The sequence below is a fragment of the Artemia sp. Qi Xiang Cuo genome, chromosome 8 (assembly GCF_049724085.1).
Source record: "Artemia sp. Qi Xiang Cuo chromosome 8, ASM4972408v1, whole genome shotgun sequence".
Lineage (NCBI taxonomy): Eukaryota > Metazoa > Arthropoda > Branchiopoda > Anostraca > Artemiidae > Artemia > Artemia sp. Qi Xiang Cuo.
In genome coordinates, this window is record NC_142801.1 from 46,771,130 (window position 1) to 46,796,976 (window position 25,847).

The 25,847-nt window shown below is 35.2% G+C and overlaps 1 protein-coding gene across 1 annotated transcript; it reads left to right on the top strand.

The window, feature by feature from the left end:
• The first annotated feature begins 5,731 nt into the window (after nt 1-5,731).
• Nucleotides 5,732-6,808, top strand: LOC148949471 (uncharacterized). Its single transcript, XM_089092707.1, has one exon. The coding sequence runs from the start codon at nt 5,732-5,734 to the stop codon at nt 6,806-6,808; it is 1,077 nt and encodes a 358-aa protein (XP_088948833.1).
• Nucleotides 6,809-25,847: the final 19,039 nt, after the last annotated feature.

Here is a 25,847-nt window from a genome sequence, read left to right on the forward strand (position 1 = left end):
TAGCTGACTTAAAAATACCCATAGAAAAAGCCTCCCAATCAGCAGGACTGCTACAGACCATGGCTCTTACAGGTCAAAACTACAGATATATAGATACTTTAGAATCATGGTTGGAACATTTGTATTTCCACGTTGATAGCTTTTCCTCAGAGGTGAACCTGATTTCCCGCTCTTATCAGATTGTCACAAGCTTTTAGTCAGTACAAGCCTTAAAAGTATCTTCACTTCCAAACCTCACAAATTCTCAAATCCAGTTCCATTCTAACTAAACCCTCTTGTAACTGCATGTATGTAACTGAACCCTCGTGTAACTGAATCCTTGTGCAACTGAACCCTAGTATAAATGAACCCCAGTTCAGCTTAAAACCATTCAACTGAACTCTCTTGAAACTCAACTCTCGTGTAACTGAACCCTCGTTTATCTGAACCCGTGTAACTGAACCCTCGTTTAACTGAACCCCATGTAACTGAACCCACGTGCAGCTCAACTCCATTCGACTGAACCCCCATGCAACCCAAACCTCATTCAAATCAATATCTATGCAACTCAATCCTCCTCAAATCAGTAATATAACTAGAAAATGTAATTCTGTCCATTTTGGTCGGAAGTAATTGAAGTTGTCTGAAATTAAATGTTTTTTATCTATTTGTTATTTTTTTGTAAGTGTCTTCTTTGTTTTATACCACTTCAATCAAAAACTATTCCTCTCCTTCTCTGTAAAAACTACAATTTATCCCTCTGTCTTACATATTTGCAAATTAGCGAAACTTTTCAAGCCTAGAGCCCGAACATACTCGAATATCATGGTTGCTGCAATAGCTGCACCCTAGTACAGAAAAAACCACGGCCCGTTGTAGCCAAAACCTTAAAAACACGTTAAGAATAACTGTCCCATAAGAAAAATCTCCCGTTAATGCTGATTCAGGAATGATAAATATTATTTAGATTTATCTTAACAATAAAAGTTTATTGCAGAAACAAACCTATAAGATAAGTCTCTCTTTTTCTATTTATTCCTGTAGTACTAATTTCGTCATGACGAAACTATCAAAATGTCTTATTGCACCAAAATGTGATGTTAGTAGCATCTCTAGAGTGTAAAGGCTTGAAACCATAAGAGGCTTATCACTCAAATCTCTATGATCGGGATACCTTAAACTTGTGTTTTTAAATCCCGCTCTTGAATATTCCACATCCCAGTCCCCTTTGCAAGTGGATACTAAAAAAGAGCTTTGAAAAAACTACAAAGTGAAAAAAAATCCTTCAAATACAAAACTGATTCGCAAATCGAAGATGTTATTTATTTTCATACCAATACTAAAATATATTATGTAACAAATTCTTGCCAATTCTGAAAAAGCACTTGATACCCGGGTGTGTCTTATTATCTTTCTTTTTTTTTCTAGCACTAGCAGGTCACTGGAACATTGTAGGAGCACTGAAACGGGTAACCATCCGAGGTTCTTGGAGTTAATGTTTTATTTTGCCCACCCCATAAAGGGGTGCATTAACTGGTCACTTGTTTTGATGTTACACGGCAAACTTCGCCCGAATGTCCCCCAAAAACTAACGATTGATTCACTTTTCAAACCTGGTTCCAAGTATAATAATCGCTACCGTTGCATCCTCTTTTAAGACGTTTTCTTTCCAGCAGAAATTTTTAAGCATGTAAAACTTAGGTTTCTTCTCAATACCTCTCAACTTTTGTCAAATTCTTTCTTACTGTTGTGTATTACTAAAACTACAGACTTTATCCTATTAAAACTTAAGCTCGACAAGACCCTTGGTTATGCTTGTTTCAAACAGGACTTGATTTAAATGGGCTTGATTTAAATCTGTACCTATAAGATAAGAATAATAAATTAAGAAAATTATTTTTAGACCTTAAAAAGTCTCAAAGTCAAAAAATCTTTGAAAATGACCCGATTGTAATCGACTATGTAAAAATTTTTTAAATATCATTTACCTGGATGTTAGCTTTCAAATATCAGCCTGAAAGAAACGAAAAAACTTTAGATGATTTAGGAGCTGTGAAAAGCATTGGAATTTTCGATGAGTTATTAAAGGCAGCTAGAGGGAGGGTTTTAAAACGATTTCACAGGCCATAAAACCTTGTATAGTTGACTCAATTCGTAGTTGGGACTATAAGGACTAAAAGTAACCTACTGGTCAATGAGTAAGTGAGTTTGATGTACAAACAATTGAGAGCTAGATCATAAAACATTTTAAACTATTTCATTTTTATACTACAAATTTACTTATCTATAAATTAATTTTATTTCTCAATCAATTTTAACGCATTTACGTTGACTAAGTAAGGAGTGGTATGTCTCTCATTTATTAATGGCGTTGGTAGAGGAGTACCTTTGTTTTTCTCTGTTTTTTTTTTTTTTTTTTTTTTTTTTTTTTTTTTTGCCGCCAATTTTAGTTTATTTTGAGAAATTGGCAAGAGTCTAACCTCAACAGTCTTGTGAAGTGTGGATCTCAGGCTGTTTCGGAAAGAAGTATATAATTGTAGTTTAAGTCCAAAAAGAAAGCCATGGGTTCTTTAAGCCATGCATCTGCTTTCGAGTGGAACGATGAAGTTCCACGTTCAGGATGACGAGCAAGGATATACCATTTTAAAATTGAAGTTAGACTAGACGTCCTACAGCCCCCTGGTCATATATTCGAAATATTTTCTTTGAGTAACAAATAGGAAAATTTAGAGATCATAGGCAGCGCAATAGCCCTGCCTAAGTAAAGAACGATGTTGGCACAATGTATTATTTATATATTTATTGTTTGTTTTGTTTTTTAGATCAGGGCACTTCGTATAGAAAATTTGGCATTGAAATTTCAAAAGGGATCATTTAGTTGAAATTTTTAATGCCCTTTTTAATAGTCAAAAGTGATTGGAGGGCAACGAGCCCCACCACCACCACCACCCCCACGCCTTTCATTTCCTCGAACACATCCAATTATAATTTTGAGATAGCCATTTTGTTCTGCATATTTGGAAGGTCCAGTAATTATTTATTTTGGGATGACTATACCCCCCCCCCTCGGCCCTCAGGGCAAGGGCTATAAGTTACACTTGTCGCCCATTGTTAATATTTAAGGATTTTACGGAGGGGGTGGTCTATCAACTTTAGAGGTGGCTCCTTCAATTGGAAACTGGAAGTAATAGTGTCCTTTTTAAAAGTCAAAAGTGACCTTAGAGCAGCTAACCCCCCTTCTCTTGTCCTCTTTTTCTTAAATGCATCCTTAATTCTTAAATACAACGGTTGATGGTACTAAGCTTTACTTCGAAGCTTAATCAATTAAGTTGAAGCTTTCAAGGAACATTTAGGCGGATGTTAAGCCAAATCAAAACGAACTGTGAGCATTTAGATTGTCAAAAGGGTAGCAAAGCTATATCTCAGGCACAGGAGTGGCAAACATAATAAAATTAGACCTTTCAGGGTAACCCGTGGCGGATTTTGAACTGGCCAGAAGACACTATGTGTATACTTTTAATACTGCTTCTACGGTTACTACAACGGTTACGGTTGCTATCAGGATCAAACTCAAAACGAACAGAAATTACTAGATATATGAACTGGGAAGTCGCCTCTCATGTACCACAATTATAGTTTAAAAAAATATATATTACAAGGCAGATATTAAAACTAAAAGAAACAGATATTAGAGTTAATAAAAAATGAAACCAATAATGATCTTATAATGTACCAAAAATAAAACTGATATTCAACTTAAAGTAAAAAAAAAACGAAAATTATTTGATTTATGAACTGGGAAGTCATTTCCCTTGTGCCCAAATTATAGCGCAAGTATCAATCGCTCTTTAATGAAAGCAATATATATTTTAAGTGATTTCTCTTTTGTCATTATAATATTGAGAAATAAATAACTTAATGAAAGCTCTCGAAATTAATGCGATTATACCTTATACTTTCTTTATTCTGAACATACTCCTTTGAAATGCATAAAAGAGCCAAATAGATTTGTTATTTCAAAATTGTACTTCTAAGTACAATTTAGGCAACATTGCTCTATATGTTTAAATTATATGCGTTGGAGGGGACTCATTGGATTGATAATCAAAAGTTCTAGTACCCTTTTAAGAGTCGAAGTAATCAGTTCACAGCTATTTCCTCCCCCCCCCCCCCCATATACACACACGTCGTGTTTTCCTGAGATGCATCCAATAGAAATTTTGCGACAGTCCTTTTATTCAAAATGGTCCAAAGATCAAATAAAAAGGCTTTCGGGATTGATACAAACCACCAGAACCCGGGGTTGAGGGTTGTAAGTTACGCTTTTGGGGTATTCAAGACTCTTATGGAAAGGATAGTTGTTTAAACTTTAGAGGTGGCTTATTTGGTTGAAATTGGAAGTTCTAGTTTCCTTTTAAGAGACAAAAGGGATGGAGGTCAACTAGTCCCCCCCCCAACTACTCCTCTTTTCACCAAACATATCTGATTGAAGTTGTGAGATGGCCATTTTGTTTAAAATAGTCCAAAGCACATACAACAGTGTCCCCAGGGTTGACAAAACCCCCAGAAGCCCGGGTCAAGAGCTTTAAGTCATTCCCTTGGGTATATAAAATTTTTATGGATTGGAAGATCTTTTAAACTTCAGATGGGTCTCATTCGATTTGAAACTAGAATTTAGAGTGCCCTTTTTAAGAGTCAAAGTGATTTGAGAGCACCCCCGCCCATGCCCATTATTTCCCAAATCAAACATCCAAAAGAAGTTTTAATGCATCAATTTTTTTCAGCATTTTTGAAACCTTCAGTAATTATGCGTTTGGGGATGTCACCCCCCCCCCCACCCTCCGAGGCATCAGGGTAAGGGCTGTAAGTTAGGCAGTTTGTTCATTAGTTACATAAGTATATTTTATTGAGAAAAGTTCCGCCAAGATCGATCGAAACAAGATCAAGAGAGATATAAAGCACTTGTTGCAGAGCTTAAGGACAGAAGAGCTGGTGGTAAAAAAAACCTCGCAAACTGTGACCTTTGTAGTGTGTCAAAAAACGCGAACCGCGGAGAAGAAGTCTCTCCTCCAAACCAGATGCAGATGTAGAATTACAAGTTAGGAACTGTGTAAATAATGTAAATATGGGTGTTTCCGACCGTGTTAGTGCTTCTTCTACGAAAAGACTCTCATCCATGACTAGTGACAGCTCATAAGAGAGCGAAACAAGCTCTGGAAGCTACTACACTGCTAACTCGAAGGCACCAGCAACCAATTTAGGCAAAACAGATGAGGACTCGGATCAACCGGGCAACGGGACCAACGACCGGAGTAAGCAACACCAAAAACGAGTAAGTACAGATTTTTATGCTCTAATTACTAACGTCGACCAACTTTCTAACAAATTAAACGAGCTGAAATCCATGATTTATTCCAAAAATTATGATCTGGTCCTATTGACTGAGGTTTGTCCCAAGTTCAGTAGAAACAGGCCCGAAGATTCCCATGTTAAGATTCCAGGGTATGGCGTCATGTCAAACCTACAGTCTTTAGAATGCAGGCATGGTCCGTTGGCGCTATTCAAGACTTGTTATAGTATACGATGATTGTGTCTCCCAGGTAGCTCAAAATTTGTTGAACCTGTATGGTTCGACCTATGTGATGACGGTGGTGGAGTAATAACCAGAGTAGGCTGTATTTAGAGAAGCCCATCTGCCTCTGATTGCCAAGAAACCAAGCGGACATTAGCAACAATGCTGCATAAAGCAACTATGAATTACACGGGGAACCTTTTTATAGCTGGTGATTTCAACTTCCCTGACCTCATATGGAAGGATGGATATCCGTATATACCTGTACTTACGAACAGAAGCAGAAGCACGAATCTATTCACAGACTGCCTTTACGACCTTAATCTCTACCAGATTGTCGAACAAGCTACTAGAGGCCGACTTTTCCAGAGACCGACTCTACTGGACCTAGTGTTCTTACGGGATAAAGACCAGCTTCAGAACATAAATTACTTACCTCCTCTAGGAAAGAGCGATCATATAATCCTAGAAGTGAATGTGTCATTTCGTAAGATAAAAAATTATTACATAAAGAAAACTTATGTAGACTACGGGGCGATCAGAAAAGAGCTGGAAGGCGTAGTTTGGTCACCTTTACTTCAAGGGGACGTCGACCAACAATGGGCTAACCTAAAGGACGAGCTACTTACACTTCAAAAAAAACACACGTCAGTAAAACTCACGCCAAAGCCCAAAACACTGCCTTTCATGACCCCTGAGATACGCAAGGAAAGAAACAGGAGGGGACGGTACTGGAGAAAGTACAATAAAGGAGGGAAGGAAGAACACTACCAAAAGTTTGCGAAAGCTTTAAACAAACTAAGAAGCCTAACTAAACAACTTTACGCATGGTACAAGTCCAAGCTAGCTGATGATAGTAAGAATAACCCAAAGAAGTTCTGGAAGTATGTATCAAGTAAGGACCATAGCACACGGTCAGTAAAAGCACTCAGTACAGATGATAGCAAGGAAGTGACCAACTTAAAGGACATCACCGAACTCCTCAACCGGCAGTTTGCGTCGGTTTTCACCAATGAACCAGATGGTCCTCTTCCTCATAGTCCACCATACGACATCCCTAACCCAATGCCACCTATTCTACTCTCCCCCCCTGTCGTCCAAAAGCGACTTGAAGCACTAGACGTCAATAAGTCCGCCGGTCCTGATAATTTGCACCCAAGACTATTGAAGGAGCTTGCCAAAGTAATTGCACAACCACTATGCAATATATTCCAACTGTCGCTTGACTCAAAAAGGTACCCAAAGACTGGAAGCTGATCCATGTCACCTCAATATTCAAGAAAGGTGACCGCACTAAAGCCAAATACTACAGACCCATCAGTCTGACCTCAGCGGTGGCAAAAACCCTTGAGCGGATTGTCAATGCTGATATTTTGACACATCTCTGTAATAATAATATACTTTCCCCTGACCAGCACGGATTTCTGCCAGGAAAATCAGTTGAGACCGATCTCCTTGAGAAATACAGCACCATAACAGATTACCTGGAGAAAGGAACCCCTGTGGACCTGATTTTACTGGACCTAGCCAAGGCTTTTGACAAGGTACCACACAACCGTCTCAGATTGAAACTTTCAGCAGCAGGTACCCACTCGGACGTGGTCGATTGGGTCATGGACTTTCTGACTGGCTGGATTCAGCACGTTTGACTCTTCACAAATAATGGCGATAAGGTCTTCTCCGAACCATGTGATGTTGTAAGCGGAGTCCCCCAAGGTACTGTCTTGGGCCCTACCCTATTCCTTATATACATCAACGATATGATGAACGGAACAGAAAACAACATCACTCTCTATGCCGATGACTCCAAGCTGTTTGGGCCTGTAAACCAACAAAGTCTGCAGCGTGACCTTCATAAAATCCAAATGTGGGCACAAGACTGGCTACTTGAATTCAACATATCGAAGTGCAGTGTCCTTCACTTTGGAAGCAACAACCTCCGTCACCAGTATAGCATGTCCGATCCCAATTCACTGGCTAGCTTAGTACTAAAGACAAGTCCCGAAGAAAGAGATCTAGGAGTGTTGATAGATGAACAACTGAAGTTCCACGGACACTGGCAACAAGCCGTTTCAAAAGCAAATTCAAGCCTTGGTCTCTTCACATGCACTATAACCAGCTGTTCCCGTACAGTCTTTCTAATAATCTATAAGGATTTATTTAGACCTATTCTGGGTTTTGGTACGTGTCTCACCTCCCCGTCTTCTCAGAATGACACCAGTCTTATTAAGGGAGTTAATAGACGATCCTTAAAAAGCATGGCTGCCCTATGAAATGGCAAAAACAACAAGAGACTAGAATACATGCAGCTGCCAACACTTGTCTTCAGACGACGCCGTGGTGATATGATGCTGAACTACAAGTATAACGCACAACCAAATAACCCCCTCTTTACCAAACATTCAAGTCAGCACCAGACAAGAGGACACTCACATAAGCTGTCAAAACGTTTTGTTAAAACACGAACGCGGCAACACTTCTTTTCTGAGTGTGTTGTCAACGATTAGAATAGCCTTCAAGCTGAAACGGCGACTGCACCTACGGCTGCATCCTTCAAGTCCAGACTTGACAAGGAATGGAATAACAAGCCATGGAAATATGAGTGGGACTGTCCGTCCCACTCAACTGCTGACTGATGCCAACTTTATCATAATGAGTGTCTTGCTAGGAGGCTGATGCCGCTTGTCATACCCAACCATCTCGCATACTCGATCCGAAGTTGCTGTTGTGCGGCGGTGTCAGCTCTATACCACTGAGAATGGTCTTTACGGGCCATACCTACCGCGTGGCCACCGCTACCGAGTGGGCTTAAATTGCATCTCTTCAGCAGACCTCTCCTATGGCGTGTCACTGGGCCCTAACACAGTGACGAATTTTTGCCATCATTTGACTCGGAGCACAACAGATCCAGTATGGACCTTAATTTGCTCCGCAAGTGCGAATTAAGGTAATTAAGGTAAAGGTATGCATGTTTGACTTCTACTTTTCTAAAATAGGAAGGGCATTAAGATGAGTCTTTCAGGGAATGCTGAGGGGAGTGTTGAACTAAATCAAAAAAATTTATATGCCAAAAAGGTGTAACTCAGGAATGACTGAGGATATTAATTTGGAACTTTCAGGAAATGATAAGGGAGATGATCAATTGACTAAAAAGGCAATACTTGTACGCTAATGCTACTACAACTACTGCTGCTTCTAGTGCTACCGCAACTACTATTACTACTACCACTACTATCACTAAAACTACAACCTCTGTACTGCTAAGGCTGAGGATATTAAAAAATAAAATATCTGAGGAAAAGTTGAGGGGAAGGTTGAACTAAATCAAAACATGCTATGTGTATACAGATTGCTGATACGGGTGTATCAGCAATATTTTTGGAATGACTTATTGTATCAAGAGAAAACTCCAGGGACATCATAAGTGGAATGTTCAGTTGACCAGGAGGCAAAATGTCCTGCTACTACTGTTATTAATACTCCTGCTATTACTTTTACTACTAATTATAGTACACTATTACTGCTACTAATGCTCCTGCTGCTACCACTACTGCTATGATACTAGTACAATTAAGGCTATACGTATAAAGGTGAAAATTTGTCAGGATATTGAGGGGGCATTTGAACTACATCAAAACACACATTTGCATGCAGATTGCCAAAACAACTTATCTCAAGAATGGATTTCGGAATTGAGTTTGAAATTTCAGAGAATACTTAAAGGGAATGATCAATTGACAAAATTTAATATATGCATGTCACTACTAACACTAATACCACTGCTACTTTTACTAATACTATTACTGCTACTAAACTACTCCAACTGCTTCTTCAATTGCGACAACTTGTAAGGCTTCGAGTAATAAGGTGAAAAGGGTGTCAAAAGTGTAAATCAACAATATTTTGAAACTGCTCACCGTGTGAAGATTCGAACTTCTAAACTGTCAAAACTTCCGGGGCATTATGAAAATAATATTCAACTGACTAAAAGGCAATATGTACATGCTACTATCGCTATTAATACTGTTGCTACTGCTGCTACTACTACTGCTACAACTAATACAACACTAACACTGCTACTACTTCTACTACCACCGAAACTGCTGTGATATTAGTAATATTAGGGCTAAGTCTATGAAAGTAAAATTTAAGAGAATATTGATTGCAAAATAGAACTAACTAAAGAGACTATGTGCATTAAAAATTGTCAAAATAGCGGGTCTTAAGAATTGATTCGTGTATTATGTTGGATCTCCAAGAGAAAGCTTAAAGAGGAAGATCAATTGACCAAAAGGCAGTGTGTGCACACTACTACTAATACTACTACTGCTGCAACATTTCCTAGTTCTACTACTACTATTACCATTGCTCCAATTACTGCTTCTATCGCAACTACTTGTAAGTTTAAGAGAATTAAGATGAAAATTTCAAGACGTATATGAATATAGGCTACAGGCTGTCAAAAGGGCATTACAACAATGTCATAGCAATGGCTTATTGTATTAAGTTGATAAGTAATACTACTACTATGAATACAATTACAATTATACCTCAGGGTATGAAGGTGACATTTTCAGAGAATATTTTTGAAAATGCCTGTTTGATTTTGGTTCAATCTTAAAGTATAGTGTCTATCTTTAAAATACATTTAGGTTTGTGTTTTTCACAAGTTTTCCAATAACTCTTTTCCCACAAATGGTTTTAGAGGGAGGTTGATGGGACACTTACTCCGGGCGCAGAAATTTTAAAGACATCTTGAATTGTTTGTGGTGGTAACAGATAGAAAAAATCCTTTGGGCTTCAGAATTTAAATAGGTCCGAATATCTAACGAGGCCAAATAGTGAAGCATCTTTTTGGGTGGGTCTGAGCAAGAGGGGGAGCCCCCAAATTCAATTTGATGAATCCTATTTCCAATAGTTGAATTTTGTGAAAATACTCTGTGGTGCACAAACCGCAAGGGTTCGTCCTATGGTCATTTTTTAGTATTTGGCTTACAAATATTTGCTATTTATTTCGCATTGTATTGCGTAAAAATTATTCTATTCCCCCCCCCCCCAAATCATGTTTTTTTTTTTATTGCCCTCAGTTCATTTTTTTTTCCTGTAAGCAGGGCCGTATCCAGGATTTTTTTCCGGGAGGGGGGATGATAAATCCGATTAATTGCTCTAAAATACTACCGATTTCCATTCATAGCCATCCTAAGTCATTTTGTTAATGAATTAAGCCAACAATAGGCAAAATTTAATAATAACGAACTGTAAGTAAGGAGCGACCCGGCTCAATGGTAACCGAAACTCTAGAAAACGGGTTTTTGATGCCAATAGATATATCAAAAGAATCAGATTTCAATGCTGATTTCAAATATATAACTTTCATCAAGTTTAGAGCTACCCATCAAAAGTTACGCGCCTGAGAAAATTTGGCTGATTTTCAAAAAAAGGGGAAAAGAAAACCAAAAATTATAAAATCTTGATGAATATCATACTATCAAAGTCCGCGTATTATGAAACCATACTATAGAGTTTTCAAGTTCATATCTAGAAAAATGTGGAATTTTGCATTTTTTACCAGAAGAAATATCAGGGTGTGTGTTTATTTGTTTGTTTGTCTGTTTTTTTTTTGTTTTTTTTTTCCCCAGGGGTGATCGTATCGACCCAGTGGTCCTAGAATATCGTGGGAGGGCTCATTGGAACGGAAATTAAAAGTTCTAGTGCCCTTTTAAAGTGACCAAAAAAAATGGAGGGCAACTAGGCCCCCTCCCACGCTTATTTTTTTACCAAAGTCACCCGATCAAAATTTTGAGATAGCCATTTTGTTCAGCATGGTCGAAAATAAGATAAATATGTCTTTTGGGATAACTTAATCCCCCGAAGTACCCAGAGGGAGGGCTAAAAGATATGAACTTTACCCAATGTTAACATATAGTATTGGTTATTCGGAAGTATACAGAAGTTTTCAGGAGGTTTTTTTGGCGGCTAGTGGGGGGTAGGGGGGGGCCGGGGGTTATGTTGGAGGATCTGTTAATGAAGGAATTTTTCATGGGGGAAGGGAAATTGCCATGAAGGGGGCACCGGACTTGCCAGCATTATTTATTGGTTATTGGGAAGTATACAACCATTTTCAGGAAGGATTTTTTCTGGAGGGGGGCTAGAGGAGGGAGTTACTCTGGAGAATATTTCCGTGGAGGATGTTTCTTTGGGGTAAGGGACATTTCTATGAAGGGGGCGCCGGATTTCCAAGCATTATTTAAAAAACGATCAGAAATTAAATAAAAAAAAACCAAGTTTTTTCAACTGAAATGTAAGAAGGAATATTAGAACTTAAAACGAACAGAAATTATAACGTATGTGAGGGGGTTCTCCTCCAAGTCAATACCTCACTCTTTAAGCTACAGTTTTTTTTTTAGTGCTTTCAAAAGAGCTATCTATTCTAATTAAACGGCCTTTGTGATTCAGGGGTTTGTGAATCAAATTTTTTTTTAACTTTTAACGTAAAGAGCTTGGTATTGACTAAGGGCAGAACCCCCTCATATACGTAATAACATATACGTAATAAAAAAAAACAATAAAAAAACAAGCGATACGGCTCAATAGTAATCGAAACTTTTAAAAACGGAATTTTGATGTCAATAAATGTATCAAAAGAATGTGTTTATAATGCTGATTCTAAATATATAAATTTTATTAAGTTTAGTATTACTCATCAAAGGCAACAAGCCTGAGGATATTTACTCTATTTTTTAAAGAGGGGGGAAACATCCCCTACAAGTGGAAGAATTTTAATGAAAATCACAACGTCAGATTCAGCGTATCAGAAAACCCTAGTACATAGGTTTCAAGCTCATATCTGCAAAAATCTGCAACTTTGAATTTTTGCCAGAAGAAAAATATACGAATATAGAAGTTAGTTACATAAGTTAATTTGTAAAGACATTCATTTAGCAAAAGAAAAGTAAAATTTTTATGCAAATAAAAGCTGCATTAACTAAAAAACGATCAGAAATTAAATAAAAAAAACAAGTTTTTTAAACTGAAAGTAAGGAGCGACATTAAAACTTAAAACGAACAGAAATTATTCCGTACATGAAAGGGGCTGTCCCCTCCTCAACGCCTCGCTCTTTATTCCGTATATGAAAGGGGCTGTCCCCTCCTCAACGCCTCGCTCTTTACGCTAAAGTTTTTTATTGTTTTAAAAAAAATTGTGAGACAGTCAAACTTTAGCGTAAAGAGCGAGGCGTTGAGGAGGGGACAGCCCCTTTCATATACGGAATAAAGAGCGAGGCGTTGAGGAGGGGACAGCCCCTTTCATGTACGGAATAATTTCTGTTCGTTTTAAGTTTTAATGTCGCTCCTTACTTTCAGTTTAAAAAACTTGTTTTTTTTATTTAAAAAAGCGTACGATTGCTTTTTTTGCTAAAAAAAGTAGTTTCAAAGTCAAAACAAATGATTGAGAATCAAATGTTACTTTGTAAAGTAAGCTTGAATTTTTAAACTGGAAAGACATCATAGAAAGTTCAAGTTTGAAATTCAGGTAATTTTAAATTCCGTATTAAATTCCGAAAATACACGTAATTAAGATCTATAATGGTGAGCATTTTACTGACAAGTCCATTTTTACTTACAAGCTTAGAAAAATCTTCTTGAAGGGGGTTATTTAGACACAATTGAAATAATGATAAGATTTTATATAGAATATAAGTTTGTTTTATCATTTTCTTTTTATATATAGTTGATTTATTTTAAATTACTTGTATATTTTATTCGCGAAGACACTTAAAACATACATGATGGATATGTCTGAGTACACTTTTAAGGCATTTTAATATTAGGTTGCGTAATTTCGTTGTAAAATAAAATGAATTAATTTCTCTTTATCTTAGGTTGTCACAGTCACTACATTAAAATTATCAACTCCTTTACAAACCTAATTGAAGTCTATGACTTATTAACCGGTGAAGGACTGTTCAGCGTATTTTGCTTATTGTCTTGTGAAATTTATCTGTATTAAGATATATATTTTTTAGATTTTCACTTAAAAGTCCATTTTTTTATACAAGCTTTGAAATCCCTAATTGAAGGTAATTTATTAGAACCATTGGAGCGAATTTTCATCTTATTTTCGTATTTTAGTTTGTAATTAAACTGAATTATTTGCTATATTTGAGATTTTTTCTATGTACATTCCATTTTCTTATAAAAGCCTTGTAATCCCTCATTGAAGGATCTGTCTTAGACCCATGTGAACATCGTTACTGATGCTGTTGCGCAGATTCTTTCGAAATGTAAATGCCTTCTGATCTATATTTGTTAGTTTTTCACATACAATAACATTGTTTTATGAACGCCTTGTACTCCCGACTTGTAGTATAATGATGATACCCAATTGAACTACTTAACATATTATGATTCATATAAACGAATTGAATTAATAAGTCAGACTTTAAATTTTTGTTTTATTTTCCCTGACAAGACCACTGATTTCGACAAGACATTTCCTCCAGAATTTAAGGTGATTTATGTTTAACAGTTTAATGTATGTTATTATTTTTGTACGTTTGTTCGTTTGATATACAACATTCTTCATTGCTAAATTTGTGAGTTTTTCTCCGTCTATACAATTTTTTTATACAAGACTATACATCCCACATTTAATTATCTGAATTTGAAAACAGTTTACGAATTGTATTAGTATTGGGCTTATTGTAGTTGGTTTGTTCTCAGAATTATGATCTATATTTTTTTTATTTTCAATTACTAGACCATTTTTTTAGCATAGCTTTGTACTCCCTAAGTGAAGGTAATGAATTAGAAAAATGGGTACGAATTTTAATCGTATTTAGCTTCTTTTTGTTTGAAATTACAATTTCTTAATTGAACACTATGTGTGTTTTTCTATGACAATACCATTTTTTTTATAACAGATATTACATTCCTAAGTGAAGATATTAATTATAACAATGGGAAGGTATTTTCCTCGTATTTGCTCATTGTAGTGGGTAAATACTCTCTATAAATCTCGTTCATTGTGAGTGTTATTCATAATGTTCCATTTTAATAGACACTCTTTTGCCTCCCGACGGTAAGGAAAAGAATTAGTACCCGTTGAAATTATTTCAATCTTATGTTACGCTTGTTCGTTCGAAATTCCTAAGTGAAAATATCTAAAATCGATACATTGCCAATGACAATTCCATTTGTTTATCACATCCTTGAACTCCAGCCTGTGCGGATCGGAATGAGAAACATGGGACCGTAGGGTAATATTATTGGACGTTTGTTATATGGTGAATAAACTGACAGCAGATCTATAATTTATATTTTTTAAATTAAAATACCATTTTTTTAGACAAGCATTGACCTCCCTAATTGAAGGATATTACTGAGAACACTTGGAACGTATGTTCATAGTATTTTGCGTATTTTCGTGTGAAAATAATCTGTAATATTAGATATATTTTTGAGTTTTTCACATAAAATACCATTTTTTTATCAAATCATTGAAATCCCTACTTGAAAGATATGAAATCGAACAATGTGCACAAAGTTTAATCATATTTTGTGAAAGTCCTTTGGAAGTAAATATTACTTAAGTTATATCTTTGTGTGTATTTCTCATTAGATACTATTTTTTTATCAAAGACTATTCAATACTAATTGAAGTAACTTAATTAGCACAATGTGAGCGAATGTACATAGTATTTGAGCAATTTTGTTTTATAATGCACTTACTTCATATATATTAATGTGAGAATAAAACTAACAAGTCACATTTTTTATACAAGCTTATACCTACCTAATTTCATTATAAGAATTTTTAACATTTTAACTTTTTTTCATATTTATGTTATTTTTTTAGTTTTTATTGTCTCTTTATTATTATATATATTGTTTTGAATTACACTTTATATTCCATTTTTTTATCAAATACTTGAAATCCCTACTTGAAGGCAATTAATTTGTACCATGGGTGCGATATTTCACAGTATTTTGCGTTTAGTCGATGGTATAAACAAAGACTTAAGAGAACTAATATTTTTTAGTTCACAGTCAATTCCATTCTTTTATAAAAGACTATACAACCTTCAATGAATGATATAACTGAGACCCATTTGAACGTCTGTTAATATTTGTTTTATTTATTACGATGTAAATAACAATGACATAAGAATTTGTGAGTTTTTCACTGAAAATTCCATTTTTTTAGACAATACTTTACATCCCAAATAGAAGTATATTAAAAAGAACCCTTTTAACGTTATGTCATATTATATTGTGTATTTTCGTTGAAAAATACACTGAATAAAGTGAATTTTGGGGTAGTTTTCTAGTAAATCACCTTTTTTTAGCAAAGATTTGAACTCCATAATGGAAGTATTTTAATTAGAACCATTTGAGCGTTTTTAAATCTTTTTTGCGTATTTTCGTTTGTATTTAAAAAGACTTATTTGCTATATTTGTGATTTTTTCAATGTCACTACCATTTTCTTATAAAAGCCTTGAAAACCCTCATTGAAGGATATGAATTATTCACATGTTAACGAATTTCAATCTTTTTGTGCTAAATGTTTTTTTTATTTACTATTACTTAAGTTCTATCATGTTTAGATATTCTAGAGCAAGTCTATTGTTATAGAAAAGCTTTAACATACCGAAGTGACGTATATATATGAGAAACCTGGGCACGAATTTTAAGCTGTTGGAGAGTCTTGTATTTGTGATTTCATATGACTGAAGAGGTATAATTGTTATAGTTGCACTTTCAATACCCAATATTTTTCCCATCCAGTAACTCCCGCCTGTAAGTATCGGTAGGATAAACATTGTTACTTCTTTTCTTAGTAGGGTGCGTTTAATCGTGGTAAATAAAACCCTAATAATAGCAATTTTATCGAGTTTTTCTCTGAAGATACAATTATTATTTAAACTATGTTAAATATATAAGATTAGTCAATGTAGAGGTCCCAGGGGAACGTAGTTTACTCTGATTTTTAGTCGTTTCGTTTGAAATAAAAATGAAAATACGTCTTATGAGATAGAATGTAGAGGTGTGCACTGTATTGGACATTTTATGCCCCACCACGTTAACGCCATACGTGAAGTAAATGCCTGATAACCCTGTTCACTTGTCGACTTAGTTTTTTGCTAAAGGTCTTAGGACATAACTATTTCTTAGGTTAGATAAATGTAAGATTATCAAGTTAATATCCATTTTTTTAGAAAAGATTATACAAAACACAAATGCTGATAATACATCGGTACATTTGAACGTATGGTAAAATTATGTCGCGATAGTTCTATTTTTATTTCAAAGTCTTATTATAATTAATATGTTTATTTAATAAATATTGACCAATAGCTTTTATATAGCTAATAATCCCGATTTGATGTTTAATTATTATTCAACTGTTAACGAAGTTACATCTTATTAAGAGTATATACGTTTTACAAGCCAAAGACTTAAGAGATCTCTTATTGATTTTTTCTCTTAACATTCCCTTTTTTTAGCCCAGACTTGCCATACCTAATTGAAGTATATGAATGATTAAACTCGGTATTATTGGCCCTATTCGGGTGCGCTTTTTCGTCATAAAATTCTATGACTTATTATCTAGATTTTTGCTAAATTCTCTGACACATCCATATATTTAGAACCTATTATTAATACCTAATTGAATTATCTGACTTTCGCCCCTCGGAAAGCAGTTAAATAGAATATTGCGTATTATCGGTTTACAAGAACGATTATTATTCGCTCTATGAGAGTTATGGTAACGGACCTGTCGCTTTTTTTAGAGACGCATTTAGCGCACTACGTTAAGTGTACGACTGATTACCCAGTGTACGTATGTGAATCTGAAGTAACGTTATTTCGTTGGTAATGAATCTGAGATATGTTCGATATTTTTGTGAGTTACACCTTCAATACCCATTTATTATCCAATACATGACAACCCTCAGTTAAGTATAGGAATATCAAAACAGGTACCTTCGTGGAAGCTTATGTTACGTAGTATCGTCGGTAATGACTGATAGAGAATATTTCAAAAAGAGTGGTTTTCACTTTAACGTCCATTTTATTTATAAACTATTTTACAACCCTACGGGAATGAAATGATCTAGAAACATTTGCACTTTTATTAATCTTTTGTGCGTATTTTCTTTTGTATTTAATCTTTATTATTAGCTATATTTGTGATTATTTTACTTTAAAAACCATTTTCTTAGACATGCCTTGTAATCCCTCATTGAAGGATAAGAATTAGACAAATGTTCACGTCTTTTCAGCCGCTTGTTAGTTGTGTCTTTGGAAATAATATGTGTGAAGTTATAGATGTCTGAGTTGCTCACTGACGCTTCAATTATTTGATCAAAGCCATGACCTCTCTACTTGAATGATAGGAATGATAAACATGGGCACGTATTTACTTCTGTAAGTGCTTATTTTTGTTGGAAAATACTCTGACTTAAGATCTATATTCTATTGAGATTCTCAGTCAAATCCATTTTTTTTAGCAAAGACCTTAAATCCCAAATTTTCGTATATTTATTTGACCACGTTTATATATTGTTAGACGTATTTTGCTTTATTACTAGTGAATTTACTCTGTAAAATTTTAAAGTATTTTTTGATTGTAAAGGAAAAGTACCATTTTTGCTAAATGCCATGTACTGACTTATTTTATGTAATGTGTTTTTCAAATGTTAACTTAGTTTCATCGTAAGTTACTTTGTTTCTTGTTTTTTTTATCTTTCGGATTTTCTTTTGGTTCTTTTTTGACTCTTTAAAGACCATTTTTTTAGCCAATCTTTGAGTGACCGACGATTTTGATATGAATTAGAACCATGATAAAGTATTTACATATATTCTTGAGTAAATATTATTTAAAAGAAAAAGACTTAAGAGCTCAAATTTATATTAATTCACTGACACTACCATTTTTTTATACACCATATGAACATCCTAAGAAAATGATCTGAATTAGGAACATGGTACATTATTGAATGCTAGTTTGTAGAATTTTCGGTGGAACTTTAACTGACTTAAGAGCTATATTAAATAAAAAAAACAAGTTTTTTTAACTGAAAGTAAGGAGTGACATTAAAACTTAAAACGAACAGAAATTATTCCGTATATGAAGGGGGCTGTCCCCTCCTCAACGCCTCGCTCTTTACTTTAAAGTTTTTTTATTGTTTAAAAAAATAGAGTTGTGAGAAATTCAAACATTAGCGTAAAGAGCGAAGCGCTTAAGAGGGAACAGCCCCTTCCATATACGGAATAATTTCTGCTCATTTTAAGTTTTAATGTCGCTCCTTACTTTCAGTTTAAAAAACTTGTTTTTTTTATTTAATATAGCTCTTAAGTCAGTGTATTTTACTTTGAATATTCTCAAATTAAGAAGAACATAAGTTACCTTGTTAATAACACTGATGATGATAGGTGGAATGTAAAGTCTTGGCTAAAAAAATGGATTTTTATCTGTGATTCTCTCCATTATAGGTCTTAAGTATGTTTTTTTTCCAACGAAAATACTCAAAATAAGATTAAAATACGTTCACATGGTTGTAATTAATATCCTTCAATTAGGAGGTCAAAGCTTGGCTAAAAAAATGGAATCGTCAGTGAAAAACTCTCTAATTGCTAAAAATATACTGATTAATTAAAACCTAAAATAATCACTAAAAGATTAAACATCTATAAATTTTTTAGATTTAAAAACATAAAATGGGGGAGTGAAAGGCGTTGCTAAAAAATGGTATGTAATTTTTTTTAAAATCTTATAGATAAATAATGTCTTTTTTAAGAAAATCGTAAATTATCAAAATAATATTTTTATTAGTAACAATTGTTCTATTGCATAAACTTAAATTAGAGATGCATAGTCTTGGCTAAAAAAATGGAATATAAATTTAAAAACAACCCATCAAAGATATTTATACCGAGCATATTCAAATTAAATAAAAAAAAACAAGTTTTTTTAACTGAAAGTAAGGAACGACGTTAAAACTTAAAACGAACAGAAATTATTCCGTATATGAAGGGGGCTGTCCCCTCCTCAACGCCCCTCTCTTTACGCTAAAGTTTTTTTATTGTTTAAAAAAATAGAGTTGTGAGAAAGTCAAACTTTAGCGTAAAGAGAGAGGTGTTGAGGAGGGGACAGCCCCCTTCATATACGGAATATGAAGGGGCTGTCCCCTCCTCAACGCCTCTCTCTTTACGCTAAAGTTTGACTTTCTCATAACTCTATTTTTTTAAACAATAAAAAAACTTTAGCGTAAAGAGAGGGGCGTTGAGGAGGGGACAGCCCCTTCATATACGGAATAAAACTTAAAACGAACAGAAATTATTCCGTATATGAAGGGGGCTGTCCCCTCCTCAACGCCCCTCTCTTTACGCTAAAGTTTTTTTATTGTTTAAAAAAATAGAGTTATGAGAAAGTCAAACTTTAGCGTAAAGAGAGAGGCGTTGAGGAGGGGACAGCCCCCTTCATATACGGAATAATTTCTGTTCGTTTTAAGTTTTAACGTCGTTCCTTACTTTCAGTTAAAAAAACTTGTTTTTTTTATTTAATTTTTGAACGTTTTTGAATTAATGCAGGTTTTGATTTTGGCTCACCGTACATGAATAATTAAAACAAAATTTGCATATTATATTTGGTTAAATGGCTTTCTCGAAACTTGTTTAATTTTATTTACGAACGTTTTTATTAGTAATAAATATACGTAACTTAGAATTAACTTACGTAACGAACTTCTATATTCATAAATTTTTAACACGTATATTAGGGGGTTCGCCCCCTAGTCAATACCTTTAGTCTTTAAACTGTAGTTCGAAACTTTTTTCCAGTTCTTTAAAAATGACCTCTTAATCACAATCAGTTGATCAGTTGAAAAACTTGTTTTTTTTATTTAATTCCTGATCTTTTTCTTTAATAATGCTGGGAAATCCGGCTCCCCCTTCATAGCAATGTCCCTTCCCCCATGAAAACTTCCTTCATGGAACGATCCTTCCATATAGCCCCCGACCCGCGCCTGCCCCCCCCTACCCGCAACACACTCCTCTGAAAACGGCTGTATACATCCCAAAAACCAATAATAAATGATAACATTGAGTAAAGTTCATAACTTTCAGCCCTCCCCCCGGGGACTTTGGGGGATTATGTCATCCTAAAAGACATTTTTATTATATTTTCGACCATGCTGAACAAAATGGCTATCTCAAAATTTTGATCGGGTGACTTTGGGAAAAAAATTGAGCGTTGGAGGGGGCCTAGGTGCCCTCCATTTCTTGGTCACTAAAAAGCGCACTAGAACTTTTAATTTCCGTTCCAATGAGCCCTCCCACGATATTCTAGGACCACTGGGTCGATACGATCACCCCTGGGAAAAAAAAAACAAAAAAACAAAAACAAACAAACAAACACATAAACACGCATCCGTGATCTTTCTTCTGGCAAAAAATGGAAAATTCCACATTTTTGTAGATAGGAGCTTGAAACCTCTACACTAGGGTTTTCTGATACGCTGAATATGATGGTGTGATTTTCATTAAGGTTCTATAACTTTTAGGGGGTCTTTCCCCCTTTTTTCGAAAATCAGCCAAATTTTCTCAGGCACGTAACTTTTGATGGGTAACATTAAACTTAATGAAACTTATATATTTGAAATCAGAATTAAAATTTGATTCTTTTGATGTATCTATTGGTATCAAAATCCCGTTTTTTAGAGTTTCGGTTACCATTGAGCCGGGTCGCTCCTTACTTACAGTTCGTTACCACGAACTGTTTGAAAATTTAAGAGAATATTGATTGCAAAATAGAACTAACTAAAGAGACTATGTGCATTAAAAATTGTCAAAATAGCGGGTCTTAAGAATTGATTCGTGTATTATGTTGGATCTCCAAGAGAAAGCTTAAAGAGGAAGATCAATTGACCAAAAGGCAGTGTGTGCACACTACTACTAATACTACTACTGCTGCAACATTTCCTAGTTCTACTACTACTATTACCATTGCTCCAATTACTGCTTCTATCGCAACTACTTGTAAGTTTAAGAGAATTAAGATGAAAATTTCAAGAAGTATATGAATATAGGCTACAGGCTGTCAAAAGGGCATTACAACAATGTCATAGCAATGGCTTATTGTATTAAGTTGATAAGTAATACTACTACTATGAATACAATTACAATTATACCTAAGGGTATGAAGGTGACATTTTCAGAGAATATTTTTGAAAATGCCTGTTTGATTTTGGTTCAATCTTAAAGTATAGTGTCTATCTTTAAAATACATTTAGGTTTGTGTTTTTCACAAGTTTTCCAATAACTCTTTTCCCACAAATGGTTTTAGAGGGAGGTTGATGGGACACTTACTCCGGGCGCAGAAATTTTAGACGCGCAAATTTGAAATAAACAATTTAACATTTATAATCATTTTTAGTTTTTGAAATTTTGTCTCTATTAAAATAAAACTGAGGTCGTAGTTGGCTGCAAGTTACTGTAATACTTATATAATAATACTTAATACTTACTGTGTAAATATATGTAAAGTGAAAAGGCCAGAACCGCCACTACTTTCCCGTGAAATATAGTCTGTACCCATTGATTCTCTGGATGTGGATCCTCTCTGGCCACCCTTAATTAAATGTCTGCCCTTCCAACGAAAATTGTGACCTTTTTGGTCCTATAAACAATCCTTTAAAGTTTTGAATCAATTAGACACCCAAGCCCTTTTGGGGCTTGTTTTATCCTTGAAGCCATATTTATTGGACTTTTCAACTATTCTGAGAAAAATATTTGTTTTAAATTTTTCATCAGATTCCCTGGGGGACATAAAGGGACTGGACAGCAAGAAAAGCACGAAAGTCGATTGACTTCCTGTCAGCCACTTTTGACCCTTAACAAAACTTATAATTTTTTATAGTTTGAATTCTCAATAAAGTCATCAACCCTTCCCAATGAAGGCGCCTGGCTCATTAGAAAACCGAAGCCAAAGTGTTGCCTCTGATTTCGAGTAAGTAGGAAAGTAGGAGATAAAGTGTTGCTTTTAGTTCCACAGTGAATTTATTTTAGTGAAAATTTCTTAGCAATTGTTCAAAAAAGTATCAAATATATTTCAACAACACAATCCACGTGACTGCACAAAAGATTGACGGTGCACCGGCAAATTAACATGTCTTTCGAAGCAAAGTGGCACATCACAAAAGCATAGTTTCAATTATGCTTCAACACTTGTAGATTCTCATTATAAGAGTCTTCAAATACATTCAGTGAGTCATCATTATATATTTTCGACGATCTTTACTGTGTGATCTCCATCCTCCAGTTGCCTTCATGTTTGCTTATTTGGCCGAAATAGAATGTGAAATTTACAAATTTCCCACATTCTTAGTATTAAGCAACAGAAATAAAATGTTGACGAGTTTAAAAATTTCCCCAGGGTTTGTCAACCCTGGGGGCACTGTTGTATGTGCTTTGGACTATTTTAAACAAAATGGCCATCTTACAATTTCAATCAGATATGTTTGGTCAAAAGAGGGGTAGTTGGGGGGGGGGGGGGAGACTAGTTGACCTCCATCACTTTTGACTCTTAAAAGGAAACTAGAACTTCTAATTTCTACCAAATGAGCCACCTCTAAAATTTATACAACCATCCTTTACATAAGAGTCTTGAATACCCCAAAAGCGTAACTTACAACCCTCAACCCCGGGTTCTGGTGGTTTGTATCAATCCCGAAAGCCTTTTTATTTGATCTTTGGACCATTTTGAATAAAACGACTGTCGTAAAATTTCTATTGGATGCATCTCAGTAAAACACGACGTGTGTGTATGTGGGGCGGGGGATAGCTGTGAACTGATTACTTCGACTCTTAAAAGGGTACTAGAACTTTTGATTATCAATCCAATGAGTCCTAACCAAATCATATAATTTAAACATATAGAGCAATGTTGCCTAAATTGTACTTAGAAGTACAATTTTGCAATGACAAATGTATTTGGCTCTTTTATGCATTTCAAAGGAGTATGTTCAGAATAAAGAAAGTATCAGTGGAACTTTAGTGCATAGCAGTCAGATGGAAAAAGATTGGTATCATAGGTATAATCGCATTAATTTTGAGAGCTTGCATTAAGTAATTCATTTCTCAATGTTATAATGACAAAAGAGAAATCGCTTAAAATATATATTGCTTTCATTAAAGAGCGATTGATACTTGCGCTATAATTTGGGCACAAGGGGGATGACTTCCCAGTTCACAAATCAAATAATTTTTGTTTGTTTTGAGTTTAAGTTGAATATCGGTTTTATTTTTGGTACATTATAAGTTCATTGTTGGTTTAATTTTTTATCAAGTCAAATATCTGTTTCTTTTAGTTTTAACATCTGCCTTTTAATATATATTTTTTTAAACTATAATTGTGGTACAAGAGAGGCGACTTCCCAGTTCATATATCTAGTAACTTCTGTTCGTTTTGAGTTTGATCCTGATAGCAACCGTAACCGTTGTAGTAACCGTAGAAGCAGTATTAAAAGTATACACATAGTGTCTTCTGGCTAGTTCAAAATCCGTTACAGCTTACCCTGAAAGGTCTAATTTTATTATGTTTGCCACTCCTGTGCCTGAGATATAGCTTTGCTACCCTTTTGACAATCTAAATGCTCACAGTTCGTTTTGATTTGGCTTAACATCCGCCTAAATGTTCCTTGAAAGCTTCAACTTAATTGATTAAGCTTCGAAGTAAAGCTTAGTACCATCAACCGTTGTATTTAAGAATTAAGGATGCATTTAAGAAAAAGAGGACAAGCGGTGGGAGGGGGTAGCTGCCCTTAGGTCACTTTTGACTTTTAAAAGTGACGCTATTACTTCCGGTTTCCAATTGAAGGAGCCACCTCTAAAGTTGATACGACCACCCCCTCCGTAAAATCCTTAAATATTAACAATGGGTGACAAGTATAACTTATAGCCCTTGCCTTGAGGGCCGAGGGGGGTGGGGGGTATTGTCATCCCAAAAGAAATCATTACTGGACCTTCCAAATATGCAGAACAAAATGGCTATCTCAAAATTATAATTGCATGTGTGAAAAAGCCCTAGTCCTGGAACGGAAGAAAGTCAGACAAGTGAAAAGACTAAAAAGCAAAAGGTGTGTCTCTCGCAACAAGAATTACAGTTAGAGTGACGATTCTGACGTAGCTGATCCTGTATACAACAACTCTTCGGACCCCAGCATAGACATTGAAGACAAGCCCCCTACCAGCAACTTCTAATTTGACAATGAGAAAGTCAAGGCCGGTGATAACATTCTGATTGAGCTGAAGAGCAAGAAAGGGAACTTTGTTCACAATAATATCATTATGAAAAAGTTGCGACTGAAGAACTTAAGGTCCACTTTTGGAAGGAGACTGGAGCAAGAGACTTTGCACTAATTGACGAGATGGATAGTGTTTTAAAGACAGAAGTTGAAACAAAACTGCCACCACTGAAAGGTAGAACACCAACATTAGCGGAGCGTTTTACTTTTGGTGTTGATCAGTCAATGTATAATTTGAAATTAATACTCTAGTTTTTTTTAAACCTTAATGAAAGTCATTATGTTGTTTTTTATATTGACCATATTCTTTCTTAATTTTATAGCCGAAAAACAAGCTTTAATGTTCCCTTAGTCACTTTTCTTTTTCTTTTGTCCGGTGGCTAAACGTAAGCCAGAGATGACCGAACCAGTGCTTGGGTGGTCCAGGTTTGGCACTCTTGACCACTTGGATAGAGAGGCATCCAGGTGGAAAAATGATGGAGTATTTCTAATTGTCTTTTTCAAGGATGGTATTGAATGAGTTACTTTTGCTTTGGCATGCTCAGTAAATTCTTATTACTTGAATCAATTCATGGAGAATTAAACAAGTCAAAATCATCCAATCGTGGGCCCGTCTCCTATCTATATATCGGAACGAAAATTAATATTGAAGATCTAAACGTAAATGTTGATATCGCAAACGATATGTGGAAATTTCTGTTTATTTCCAGCTTTTTTAACCATCTACCAGGTAACATCCAACAAAAAATTCAAACATACAAAAAGTGCTCGCTAATATCTATCGTAAATTTGAAGTTCTAGGGGGGGGGGGGGCAGCGGCCCTCCCCTGTCCCCCCTTCCCTACGCCCATGCACTTTAGAATCATGGTTGGAAAATTCGTATTTCCAAGTTGATAGCTTTTCCTCAGAGGTGAACCTGATTTCCCGCTCTTATCAGATTGTCCCGAGCTTTTAGTCAGTGCAAGGCTTAAAAGTATTTTCACTTCCAA